Here is a 14,010-nt window from a genome sequence, read left to right as displayed (position 1 = left end):
CACCTACCTAAGTAAACTTTGTGGTCCCTTCCAAAACAAATGAGCCAACAAAATTAACCATGTGCAAGAAAGAAGCAGCTATTTTGCTGATTAAGAAATCAAGGCCAAGAGACTGATAATACCAGGTAGCTATTGGTGCTTGAGAATCAGCATAATCAAATCAAACTCAGTAAACTAAAATGGAGATGGAATCTGCTATTTGGGTTTTGGGTATCTCATGTTAATTAACTTTTCATTTTGTCAGGCCAAGAGTTATATTAAAACAGCACTCGTTCTGTTCTTCTGTCTTCTATTCCAGTTGTGACATGTATATAACCTTCATTAGCAGGGCTTTCTGTTTTTACTCTTGTGACCTCATTAAGCTTAGATATTGTCAAATGTTAATGTACCAAAACAGAATTTGAAATAATTTATTTCCTTTACCTTATTGCGATTTCAAGCATTAGAAACAATCAGTGTGATTGCTATTTGTACCAACAAGACCTCCCCTGAGACTACCACATCATAGTTCTAAATCTAATAATATCTATTGTTTGCATAGCATTTTAAAGTTTTCCAGGCACTGTCTCATGTAGCATCTCATTTTGTCCTCAATAGAAAAGGAAGATAGTATCATCTCTATTTTGCAAATGAGGAGATAAAGGCCAGGGAAGTCCAGTGTTTTACTTATCTGTCAGTTGTGTTAACAAACGCCACAACTTTTATGAGCTAAACAATACAAATTTATTATTTTACATTTCTGTAAGTCTCAAGTCCAATACAATCTCTCTAGGATAAAATCAAAGTGTTGCCAGGGACCCTTTATGGAGGGTCCAAGGCAAGATCCGTTTTCTGACTCATGCGGGTTGTTGGCATAATTCAGTTCCTTGTAAGGCTGAGATTCCCATTCTCTTGCCAGCTGTCAGCTGAGGGCCATTCCTGACTTCTAGAAGAAGTCACATTTCTAGAAGACTTCTAGAAGAGACACATTTCTTGGTAATGGTCCCCTCCTCCATCTTCAAAGCCAGCAAGAGTGGGTTTGTCCTTTCACACTTCCAATCTTTCCTCCTTCTTCTACTGTCTCCCTAATCACAACTGGGAAACATTTTCTGCTTCTAAGGTCCATTTTATTAGATTGGGCCCACTTGGATAACCCAGGCTACTCTCCCCATCTCAAGATCTTTAACTTTAACCACATCTTCAAAGTCCCTTCTGCCACGTAAGGTAACATATACACAGGTTCTGAAATCAGGGCGTGGACATGTTGGAAGAGGCCATTATTCCTCTACATTCAGTGAAGGCTAATTCAGGTCTCTGGGGTTTCCGCCTGGGCTCAGAAATTCCAAGGCTTAGAAAGAATTATAAAGAAAATTTTTAAATTTCTTTTCCAACATGGTTCAAATAACAAAAGTAATGTTCTGAGAATATTATATTTTTTAAAGTATCCTAAGAACTCAGAAACCAGAAAACTCATCCTAAGCACCTCTGGAGAACTCCTGTCTTAAAGATGGAAAACTGGTTAGAAAATTTTCATCCTACCCTAACTTGTTACCTAAAATAATAAAATTAACACTGCTTAATTTTATTGCATTAAGTCTGAAACTCTGTTTTCTAGTCTCTACATCCTAATTACTGCACCAAGTATTTTTATTTTCCCCCACTGCATTCCTAAATCAGAAAAACTATAAAACTAGTTAGTCATTGCATGTGTAGTTCCTTTAGTTTTCAACTAACCTGTCTGCATGGGTTTTTAGTGCCTCTTGTGGAGTGGAGACTCCCTGGCGTGCATGTGAAATTTTCACATATTGTGCCCACTTCCATAGGTCTATCCATACGGCTCTTCCCTTTATTTCCTTGACCCTAATCCTCCAGCCTTGCTCATTCCAGGCTCCTGACCTATCTGCTAAGCCATATGCCTCTGCTGTGTTTATCCTACCTTGGGCCTCTTCTCTCTCCACACAAAGATGTTGTGGGATGCACTAGCCGAAGTTCTACCCTTGGGAAGATTTCTCCCACCCCTGTCTTTCTGGGTCATCCTTGAGTGCAGCTTTGGCTTAAAATCAGACCATTTTGTGCTCATGTGGATCAAGTGATCCATGAACCAAGCTCTGTTTTGTTTCCTTCTCTGACAGGTGCCATAAGCAATGCCCACCATGAGTCCATAGGTGTAAGCTAAGGGATAAGTGCCTGAGCAGCCGTGGTCGGTAACAGGGGGTTGTGCAGCACTTTTTCATGCAGCTTAATTATGCCTCTAGACTTGCTCAAGACTCAAGAAAGCACTCCTTCCATCTTACAATAGATCTTACAATCTTATTTACAGTGCATTACTTCTGGGCCCTCCTACCTTGTGAATGGAAGAGTCTGACAATCTCCCAGCTCATGATGGGCAAACCTGGATATATAGTCACTTGATGTCCCATGCTCAGATGCTTAGTCTCTCCCATGTCCCAGGACATTCTAAGAGCTGCTTTATGAATGGTGTGTAGTTCTGTGCAGAAAATTGAATGAGCTTGTTTCAGAATTACAGGGTTCTGCCCTGCAACTCTTCTATTGAGATGTCTCTAGTAAACTCTTTTTCTACCACTAATACCTCTAATACCATTGTTCATATGGCTTAAGTGGCAGAGCTGCTTGTACTGCAGCCCACACCTGCTAGAGTCTTTTCTTGTTCTGGATCCCACTCAAAACTGGCAGATATTCACTTCACCCAATAAATAGTCATAGCAGTATTTCCAGGTGCTACCTCAAAAACCCAAAGAGGATTACCAAGCAATTTTTTTTCTCTTGATGGTAGGAGACACATGGTTGCAACATGTGTTTACTTTCCTTTGAAGAGGAAGTCTCACTATACTTCAGCTCACTGGACCTCTAACATCTTCTTCAATGTGGCAGACCCTTGAAGTTTTGTAGGATTTACCTCCTACCCTCTGGCATACATGTGTTTTACCAAGGCATTCTGAGGACTTACAGCTTCCTGCTCATCAGGTCTGTTTAACATATTGCCATCAGTATATTGGATAAATATAGTATCCCACAGAATGTCCAGCCTGCCCAATTCCCTTCAGAGTATATTTTACAGTGGATGGAAGAGTTAACATTGACCTGGAGGCAGACTATGGTGTGTACTGTTGGCTGTATACCCATGAGTGTATATTCATCAGTGTGAATGAAAATCACTTATTCTTCCTGGTGGGTATGAGGAGAATACATTGACAAGACAAATAGCTACAAGCTATGTACTAGAGACTTCAATTGTGACTACTATTTGGTTAGGTGTGTGGTAATCCACAGACATATGTAATGATCCATCCAATTTTTGCAAGTGTCAGACCAGTAAATTAAATGGAGATACGATTGCAATTACCATCCTTTCCTTCTTTAAGTCTTTGAGATTACATTAATCTCTGTAATTTTCCCTGGGATGAATTATTATTGGACTTACTATTGGCAGGGGTAGGGAGAGGACAGCTTCAGGGCTTCTCCTTGGCCTTTCCTGCTAAAACAGCTTGAATTTAACAGGTAAGAGAACAAATATGAGGGTTCCATTATGAATATATATTTAGGAACTGGAGACATGGCTACTAGGCGAGTCCAAGGACCTAACAGCCCCACTGTGAGAAGTTTTTGGGCTAGAGCTCCATTGATTATTGGACCTTGATATGTCCCCATTCTAATTGGGGGGTCAATGGTAGTGCTTTGAATTCAGGTGCTCTAGTGTCAGAGCCAATTGGACTTTATATACAGCAGCCTTCAAAAAGTGTGGGTATTCTCTTTTCCCTAGTTAATTTTTACCCTGGTGTATGGCTGCAAGTGTCTTTTGGGGAAGGACTGGGAGAATCAAATATATACATTACTGTTTACGTTAGCCGTAGAGTTGACATAAATTGTAAGTTGTAAGCCTCATGGGGACCGAGCCTCTCTTTTAGTTGATGGATTCTGGGTGCAAGGACTGGTTTAGAGACAGAAACTGGCTAAGGGATCATGACATTCCATTGCACAGCTGACCTCAGCCTTCTACTTATCCGATCTTGATTTCTTCTGGAGAAATATATGGTCTCAAACAGAGTATAGCCTTGGCCTGACCCATGTAGCTGTGTGGCCCACAGAAATATAATGTGATCCAAATGTGTAAAGAGAAACAAGTGAAATTATTTTTAATATATTTACTTAACCCAAAATATATATAACATTGTCATTTTAAGATGTAATCGATATAAAAAATCATTAATGAGGTATGTAGCATTCTTTCTTTCTTAGTAAATCTTTGACATCAGTGTGTATTTTACATTTCCAGTGCATCTCAATTCCAACTAGCCACATTTCAAGGGCTTAATAACCACATGTGGCTAGAAGTGTATTGGTCAGTGCAGCTTTCGGCACCATGGAGTCATTCCACCTTGAGTTAAGAGGACTTTGGTACCTCCATGTCAGTGAGTTAGTGACTACCCCAACAGGTGGAGGTAGGTATGAAACTTCCTAGACATCTCTGGGAGAGGCAGCTCTTGCTAGTCAAAGGTAATTTTCTGTAAAAAGTCACAGCTATAAGCCATTATCTGCAGCACTTGCAACTGTTAGGGAATAAGGGCATTGTCTGGAAAGGGGCATCTGGCTGGGAGCCCCGCAGCATCTACTACACTACGTTAGCTAATATAATTTCTGTTACTTGCAACCAAAAACCTTAACATGTAATAGAATACCTTAAGCATGACTCTTTATCCCATACCTTTATTTTTAAGAAGGTTTCCTAATGTGAGCTGCTCCCCAAAGCGGCAAGTACTAGGCAGTTCTAAGTGGAGAAGAAGGAAACGGCAAATGTAATATATCCAACTGGGTAAGTCTGTGAAGTAAAAACAAAGCCTTAAGTTAAAGCAGTGGCTCTCAAAAACCTGCTCCCAGAATCACCTGGGAACTTGTCAGAAATGTAAATTCAGAAACTCCGGGAGTGGGGGCCTACAATTCCTGGCACAAGCAGCCCTGCCAGTGATTCTGATGCACCCTGAAGTCTGAGAACCAGTGAGTTAAACACAGGCTCCCTTTGAGAAGGCAACCTCAGCCTAGCACAGCAAAGGGAGACTCATTAAATATCTATGTTCCTTGACCCCTTTAAAGGAGGCAGACTGGCTACCTGGATGAACAACCCTAATGCTGTATGCACTTTCCATGAGTGACTTAGGAGGGAAAAAGGCCTTCATACTTGATGCATTCATAATTAAGATAGCACAACTTACTGCTTCTGTATGGTAGAATGCTTGAGGCTGGTGTTCTATTTTCATAATTTATAGAACAGGAAATGGTTCTGAATTTTTACCTAATGTATTTCTGTGGGAAAGTGCAGCCCAGTATGACACCTGCTGGTACAGCAGACCTAACACAATGTGACAGAGAAACAGACGACAGCCAAACAGCCATGCCTAACCTCTCTGCTAAGCTGCCCTAGTTTTGCTAAAATTCACGGCCAGGTAGATGTAGGGAGTTCAAAAAGTGCTGATTAGTTCCCTCCCTGGGGCTGCAAAGTTTCCAGCCAAGTTGCAAAGAACAAACTAGTCGTCAGGACATAAAATAAGTTCAATTAGATGCCAGACACAGAAAAGTCATCAAAACAGAGCCAAGGGACCCAAAATATATTGATGACTGTCTCTAACTTCAAATAAAGACCTTTCCATTTAGTTTGTATTTTTAGTCACTTCAAGATTAATCATCAGAATTTACTCGTTTGTAACAAATAGGACAGAGTCATGACAGAGTGTTTGGTTATTGAACTTAATTAGTTCACTGCCAATTCCCATTCTCACAGTTGCCATCCATTATAATTTTTCTCCAATTCCAGTCCATGGTGAAACTCTGCAAAAGTTGTCACAAACATTTGAAAATATTTCTACTCTAAATGTTTACTAAAATGTTAAATAGACAATACAATATTAAAATATACTTTTCTATTTATAATAGCTCTGTTATAAATCGTGATGACCCCACTCAGCACAGTGGTCACTAAACACTAACAAATAAAGCTTGCCCATGCACCTTGGCTTACTGAACAATTTTCAAAGAACTAGAACGTACTGAAATGTATAGCATTTAGAAGCTGTAATAAAGGAGACAGATGTGTATGTGTATGTGGATATGTGTGTGAGAAGGCGTTACAGGTACTGGCTGTATTACTGGATTATAATCATGACCATTTCCTTTGACTGTACTATTCATATGTGGTGGTGCCTATTAGTAACTTGGTAGGGAGGAATAATATTTGAAAGTTGAAAGTGGGGCAAGGAGACAGGCAGTTCATCATCTTTGGGGGAGAGAGACAGCTGCCTAATTTTCTGAGTGATTCAGATCCTGGGACTCTGGGTCTAGGATCAGACAACAGCAATGGCAGGAAGGGTCCTCCTCTTGATTTTTTGAGGTGTACTCTATCGTGAAGCAGAGCCCAGATATGTCATGAAAAGAACTCTTAATATGATATTGCTCATTGGTTTCAGTTTGGAGGCGATGTGAGTTTACCCTTTTTCTTTTAGTGGAAAGTTGGGAGAAATGGAGGGAGGCTGTAATTAAGGCTGCTAGATAGATGTTGTATTAGATTAGGAGTTTTCCCTGTAGAAGCTTATCTTCTCAAAGTGCCTTTGAATTGTAATCCTTTTTACTCAAGCACCAATAACTTTTCTGAATTCGGTGTTATTTGTGAACCTGATTACTATGCATAGCAGATTGTATTTTACAATGATGGTCACAAAAATATCTCTCATCTCACATGCTCTTCTGCAATGTGACCTTGATATTCTTTCATCAAGAAGTGGAGTCTATTTCTCCACACCCTTGAATCTGGGTAAGACTTGTACATCTTGACCAATAAAATATAGCAGAAGGACACTGTTATAGCACAACGTTTCCTGACCTGGCACTTCGACTTCTTGTTTCTTGGAAAACTTTCTCTTGGGATGCTCATTCTGGGAACTTAGCTGCCATCTTATGAGAAGCCCAAGCTACAAGGAGAGGCTACATATAGGTGCCCCCAAGGCAACAACCCCAGCTGAGCTCCCAGGGGAGAGTTAGAATCAACTGTCACTATGAGAACGAGTCATCTGAAATATCCAGTTCAATAGAACTTTCAGATCATGCATGCCCCAACAGCGCTGTGATTGCAATCAATATAACAGCCCCAAAGTAACCTCCCAGTTGAGCTCAGTCAATCCACAGAACCACAAGAGAAAAGAATACTCTTGTTTTAAGCTACTAAGGTTTGGAGTGATCTGTTAAGCAGTAAATGATAACCAGAATACTATGTTAAATGGAACCAGATCCTGGGGCTGGCCGGGTGGCGCAGCGGTTAAGTGTGCACATTCCACTTCGGTGGCCCAGGGTTCGCTGGTTGGGATCCCAGGTGCGTACATGGCACCACGTGGCAAGCCATGCTGTGGTAGGCATCCCACATATAAAGTAGAGGAAGATGGGCACAGATGTTAGCTCAGGGCCAGTCTTCCTCAGAAAAAAGAGGAGGATTGGCAGCAGATGTTAGTTCAGGGCTTATCTTCCTCGGGAAAAAACAATGGAAGCAGATCCTGTGAAACATCATCTGTTTTACTCTCCTAAGTTGACCTTGAGCTATCTCAATGGAAACTTTTTGGAAAACATACAGTAGATCCAGATAACTTTAAGATTAAGGGTAAATTGAACTAATATTAATAGTATTGGTCCAAATAGTATGTAAAAGTGTGTGTGAGAGAGAGAGTATTGGTTGGAATAGCAATTCCCTAGGGCTGCTGTGATAATCACCACAAACCTGGTGGTTTAAAACAACAGAAATTTATTCTCTCACAGTTATGAAGGCCGTAAGTCTGAAATCAAAGTGTCTGTCAACAAGGACATGCTCCTTCTAAAGCTTCTAAGGGAGAATCTTCCCCTGCCTCCTCCAGCTTCTAGTGGCTTTGGGCATGCCTTAGCTTCCTTGGCTTGTGGCTACATCACTTCAACCTCTGCCTCTCTTTCCATGTTGCCTTCTCCTCTACTGTGTGTCTTATCTGTATGTCTGTCTGTCTCTCTCTACCAAGATAATCCAGGATTATCTCCTCATCTCAAGATTCTTAACTTAAATACATCTGCAAAGACCCTTTTCTCAAATAAGCTAATATTCTCAGGTTCCAGGGATTTGACATGGATATCTTTTGGCGGTCATTTTTTGGCCTACGGCCATTGGTATAAGAAGGAAAGAGTGGAAGGAAGTCCCTGTCACCCTAAGTTTACAAGATAGGTAAATAAAGCTTATAATTATCAAGCAAGTGAATCAGTTCATTGCATAGAGTTTCAAAAACAGATGGTAGTTTATGTTGCAGTGTGAGTTCTTTCCATAAGATTGATGATCAAGCGTGGGCTACTCTCTGTATTTGCCTTCTGTTCAGTTGTTATGATCACTGAGTGTGAGATAAATGTAGGCTGAGTGAGAACTTATAAAGATATTCAAATCAAGTTCAATTAAGGATTAGATGGATACTAACAAGGTTAACTTTGTCAAACAATAAAGGATGACTTTTTATTACACCACTGTGGAATTCCCCTGGCAACCTGCTTACACTGACCACATGTTAGCGATATTTAGCCATTCTCTGACTTTTGATCATCCCTCTCATATAATTACCATAAATATGTTGCTTATTTCCTTCACTTCAATTCTGATTTTTTTCTCTGAACTGTTCCAGCTCTATCCTTGTCCTTAAAACAATCTAAGCTTCTTACTCACCCTGTAGTCTCTGAGGGAGAAGAACTCATAGGAAAAACTCATGGCTCATATCCTCACACTAAGAAGTGTAAGAACTAGTTAAGCGGGATGCCAACTAAATATGCCAATAGTTTGATAATATGATGTCTGCTGCCAAATTCACTGCAACACCCAATGTTAATGTTGGCAATTGTGTTATCAGACGGTTATGTCTTGTAAATTCAATCACCATTGATTGAAATTGTGCAATAACTGAGCCAAGAATAAACAGATAATTAACTCCCTCTGCTGAGCCATCCACATAATCCAGTAAATACTTCCATTGGTCAAAAAAGTTGATTTTGAAATATAGAGAATTATTGTATTTAAACATTATCTCATACACAGATAGACTTCTAATATTTAAACATTCTCTCTCTCTCTCTCTCATAGAGACACACACACACACACAGAGGAGAAATGGCTATGATGTGATTTGCCAAAAAAAAGCAACATAGAAACTAATAAATGTCAGAAATTAGAAAACCCTGCCCTTCTCTAGTCTTAGAGAAGAATGGCAAAATGGAAATATAGACAATATTTGTCATACTATATTCCTCTCCTAGTCCATAAATCTGATTATTGGGGACCATATTCTGAGTCAAAAACTAAGCAGTTTTTTAAAAATACTAATGCCATAAAATAAAACTATCACTTGTATTAGAGCACATTCAATGAGATTAGCGACACCTGTAGATATTTGTAATGCAGAGGGTCCAAGTTTTGCATGTTTAACCAGTTTATTGAACAATCTAAACAAGAAACACTTTTATTTTCCACCAATTATTTTCAAACATGATCTATGAGACCTACCTTCCATGCTCCCTAATGACATCTCAAGCATATTCCCATTTTAGTGAGGATAGTTCAACTTTAGGTATTAAAAAAATCAATTAAAATCAAATGCAACTTCACATTCTGTCTCAAACTTAATGTACGCCAACAAATACTAGGGGATGAGTTGTCAGTCTCCCCTTCTTATAGGCTTTCCCAATCCCTACAAGTTTTCTTAGGTCCCCTGTTAATTGGAAAATCCTCTATATTAGTTTGCCAGGGCTGCCATAACAAAATGCCACAACTGAGTAGCTTAAACAACAGAAATTTATTTTCTCATAGTTCTATAGGCTGGAAGTCCAAAATCAAGGTGCTGGCATGGTTGGTTTCACCTAAGGCCTCTGTCCATGGCTTGCATGTGAGTGTCTTCCCACTGTGTCCTCACATGGCATTTCCTCTGTGCATGCACATCCCAGGTATCTATTTCTCTTCTTATAAGGACACCAGTCCTGTTGGATTAGGGCCCCACCATTATGACCTCATATAACTTTAATCCTCCTTAAAGGCCCTGTCCCTAAAAATAGTCACACCGGGGAGTAGGGCTTCAATACAAATTTTAGAAGAATGCAATTCAGTCCATAATATCCTCCTTTTCCTTACTCTCAGTGAAAGAAAGGGGAAATTCCACAACGTCCTTCATCACTTGATGAGGTAGAGGTGGTTAGAGTCTCAGCTCCAGTTTGGCTAACTCTTGGTAATCCATAGATAGAGCCTTGTAGCTCCTTGGTACTCTCTTAAGGTACTTTTTATCTATTTTCTAGGTGGAAGGCTTTAGCTAAAATTCAGAGAGAAGAGGAAATGTCCTACCTAATATCCAGTTACCATGAAAAAGTCTGTCTTTTATTCAAGACCTTGATCCTACAGGTAAATGCATTCCCTTCCTCCTCTGGATTGCCAAAGCATTTGTTTGGTGCCTCCCATCTGATACTTACCACTGTCTGTCATTTGAGAAAAGACTTGGCTCTAGGTTTCTTGACAGCAGGAACCATATTTTACATTTTATGGGGGCTATATATATCTCCCACAAAGTGTTTGATACTACATTCAAATGTAGTGGCCACTAACTAATTAACTGATGGTTTGAGATAAGAGAAAATGAAATGACTTATTGAGCTAGAGTGGGAAGTAGGAGCAGGAGGCAGCCATAGCTCACAAAGGGAAGTGAGGTCAGATTTCTTTATCTTTGGCTTCAAAGTTATCTCAGTAATAATCTCTGTTACCCACAGAAGCAATCACCATAAACCAAAACCCACTCTCCCATAAATCAAGGCCTTCCATGACACATGTCCAAACAGTTGCCACTGTGACTTTCTCTGGTGTGCCAGTGTTCCCAGTAAGGAAGAGAATAGAGGCGGCAGCATTGATACTTTATTGCCCCTTCCCTTCCCCAGGGACTTCACTGTTAACAAGGAATTTACTTCCAGTCTTGGGACATTGACAGTCCTTACCCCTCCTACCACTAGGTGATCACATAGCTCCGAGATACCAAAAAAGTCATTTTATTAAAATTTAGGAAACTTAAGCCAAATCAAATTTGAAGTAAGCACTATCTCATCCCATTTTGTATGCAAGAAAAAAGAGGGTCATTTTTGACTAGTTAGGTATTAAATGCTAACAAGTATAAATGGGAAAACGAAGTAAGATATTAAGAGTTTTAGGTTAACGCCTCTGGCATAACCTTAATCCAGTGCTTCGGCATTGTCAGTGCCTTACTGCCCACATGGCAGTGCTTTCTACCTGTTCCGTTTAGGTTCTAAAGCATCTTTTAACTCGTCTTTCAGATCGATTAAAGGCACATATACCAGAGCTTACGTAACGTTGGTATATATAAACCCTTCTCTGTGCAAGCATCCACCTGTTTTAAAATAAGAATTAATATAGCAGGGGTAGACTCCTCCATTGTCTCTTGATTTAGCCATAGATATTGAGTTACATGGAATGTGATGTTGAGTCTACTACCTGGCTCAGTTTCATGGCTGTACTTGGAAATGATACTCTTGGCATTAAATGTAGATAGGTCATAACTTGTTGACTAACTCTGGATGGAATGTTTTCCTTTGGGGTCTTCTGTTATTTTCTGAAACAGCAATTGATCACTGAAAAGGGAAAATGAAAGAAGGAGAAAGTTAGCTCTCCACCCAATTACTCACTAAAATGAGTAAGACTACAGTGTAAAGAACACAGGCTGAATTCATGTAATATAAAGTAATGAAAAGACAACTGCTCTCAGCATCCTCACTTAAGTGTTCAAGCTCTTAAAAATGAAATAAATGCATTGCCATTTCTGGTTTTTTAATAATGAATTTCCATTAGCTACTAAGGAAAGAGAAAGGACCACTACATATCCCTGAGCTAAGCACTTAGGGACCAAGCACAAAAACTTTTCCTCCTCAATTGTTTAAAAGTCAAGAATATTTAGCCAAAAAAAGAGATAAGGCACAGAAGAAGGCAACACCAACCAACAAAAGGCATGTGTTGTGTTTGGTTTAGTGAAGGAAAGTTCTGTTGAAGATGACCTCAAAAAGGAGAATCATGCAAGAGAAAAGAGTGGATTATCTTTACATTTTCTCTATAGAAAATGATATCACAAAATCGTTGTATGATGAGACAAAGAGTATGCAAATAGAAAAAAGAATTATTATGGAGACTTTAGGAAGTTAATTAATAATAAATATTTTATTTTTTTCTGTACTAGTCAAACAGCAAAAAGGAAATAAAGGTCAAACAATAAAACACAATTGCTTCCTCTTTCAAAACGCCTGCAATCTGATATAAAGAAGCCACTCAAAAATTTAATAATGTTTTCAGGAGGAAATAAAGATATCCCACATTGACAGAAAGCTTTGCATTTGTATTTTACATCATGTTCCTTCGTTCATTCAATGAATAATTAATGAGTCTCTTTAAAGGTAGGACATTATGTGGATATAGGGCTTTAATTATTATTTTTTAAGATATTGTATTTTATTTACTGTATTAGTCAGGGCTTTTTTGGTTGCCAGTGACAGAATCCCAATTAAAACTAATCAACTTAAAAAACTCTTGGGGCCAGCAGTTAAAGTTCACCACGCTCAGCTTGGTCAGTCCAGGTTTGCGGGTTCTGATCCCAGTGGGGACCTACTTCACTCATCGGCCAAACTGTTGAGGCATCACACATACAAAAAGTAGAGGAAGATTAGCACAGATGTTAGCTCAGGGATAATCATCCTCAAGCAACAAAAAAAAGAGGGAGATTGGCAACGGATGTTGGCTCAGGGTGAATCTTCCTCACCAAAAACAAACAAATGACTCTTGGCTCACATATTTGAAAAAGCATGCAACTTCCATATAGATCCAGTTCATTATTATAGGAATCTTCTCTCTTCATCTCTTGGTTCTTCATTTCTCTATGTTAACTTTATTCTTAGGTCTACCATTGCATAGGTTAAATGGCCACCAGAAGTTCCAAACTTAATGTCTATCAACTTAGCACCTCAGTGAAAAGAGAGTACTTTTCCAATAGTTCCAACTAAAGTCTCAGGGCACCTGTTCTTTGGCTTTTATTAACTTAGTTTATATCATGTGACTGCCCTTGAACCAATCCCTGGGGCCAGAGAGAATGAATATACTGATTTGTCAAGTTCATGTCTGCCCTGTAATCAAGAGACAACTAAGCCCCACCCAAATGCCCAAGAATTAAATAAAGGACCAGTGATTCCCCAAGCAAAAAGAGGGAGTGGATACCCAGAAGTAAAAATAACACCTACACACTACGTCTATACTCAAGAAACTACAGACTAGAATAAGACATAAGTACATAAAAGCTATTATGTCTCTCTCTCTCCCTTCTTCTCTTGCTCTCTCTCTTCCTCTCTCTCTCTCTCTATATATATAGCTATACACAAAGACACACATACATATAGTGGTGTGATGATAAATGTTTAACTGGCTCTCTAGGGAAAAAAAAGTCCTGATTTGTAGTGTTTTCCAATTTCAGTGGTGTGTTTCCACCATAGCCGATTTCACTCTACCAATATGATGTCACTGAATGTGGAATTGGGAAGAGGTGCATGCTCACATTCAGCTCTTATGAGCCAGTATGAACTGTCTCCAGCACACCATTGTAACAATTAAAGAAAAGGTAGAAGAAGTTACCTCCACTTGAGGTAATCAGAGGAGGCTTAACATAGAATGTGGCATATGATCTAACCTTTAAAGAATACCTGCAAGTTCATTGTATGTGTTGTAGAATAAAAAAATAAGGGAGGGTTTACTTTGATCTCAAAGAATCAGAGTTGGAAAAGTGAGACATTTTAGGACAGGTTGTTCTTAAGTGTTTAGGTTATATCACCCTGAGCCCCCTATCAAGTTAGCCTTGACATAACATTTCATGGAGGAGGAGTGGTTGTATTGTGGAAGATTTCTGTATTCTGAGGGTCCCTCATCAGTAGAATTTAGAATCCATTCTAATG

The 14,010-nt window shown here is 39.3% G+C and overlaps 1 protein-coding gene across 7 annotated transcripts in view; it reads left to right on the top strand.

Annotated features, from left to right (window-relative positions):
- RNF180 (ring finger protein 180) overlaps positions 1–14,010 on the top strand; it is a 271,039-nt gene that overhangs the window by 9,066 nt on the left and 247,963 nt on the right. For 5 of the 7 annotated variants that reach the window (XM_070519608.1, XM_070519599.1, XM_070519598.1 and 2 more), the window contains one exon: positions 10,321–10,423. The exons of the other annotated variants lie outside the window; for them this stretch is intronic. In XM_070519608.1, the coding sequence (XP_070375709.1) occupies positions 10,358–10,423 (66 nt within the window). In that variant the 5' untranslated portion in view covers positions 10,321–10,357. The remainder of the gene's footprint in view (positions 1–10,320; positions 10,424–14,010) is intronic. 7 annotated transcript variants of the gene reach the window in all.

The sequence above is a fragment of the Equus asinus genome, chromosome 10 (genome assembly GCF_041296235.1).
Source record: "Equus asinus isolate D_3611 breed Donkey chromosome 10, EquAss-T2T_v2, whole genome shotgun sequence".
In the NCBI taxonomy this organism is placed as follows: domain Eukaryota; kingdom Metazoa; phylum Chordata; class Mammalia; order Perissodactyla; family Equidae; genus Equus; species Equus asinus.
The sequence above is the reverse complement of the archived record's forward strand: the minus strand, read 5'-3'. Positions and strand labels throughout refer to the sequence as shown.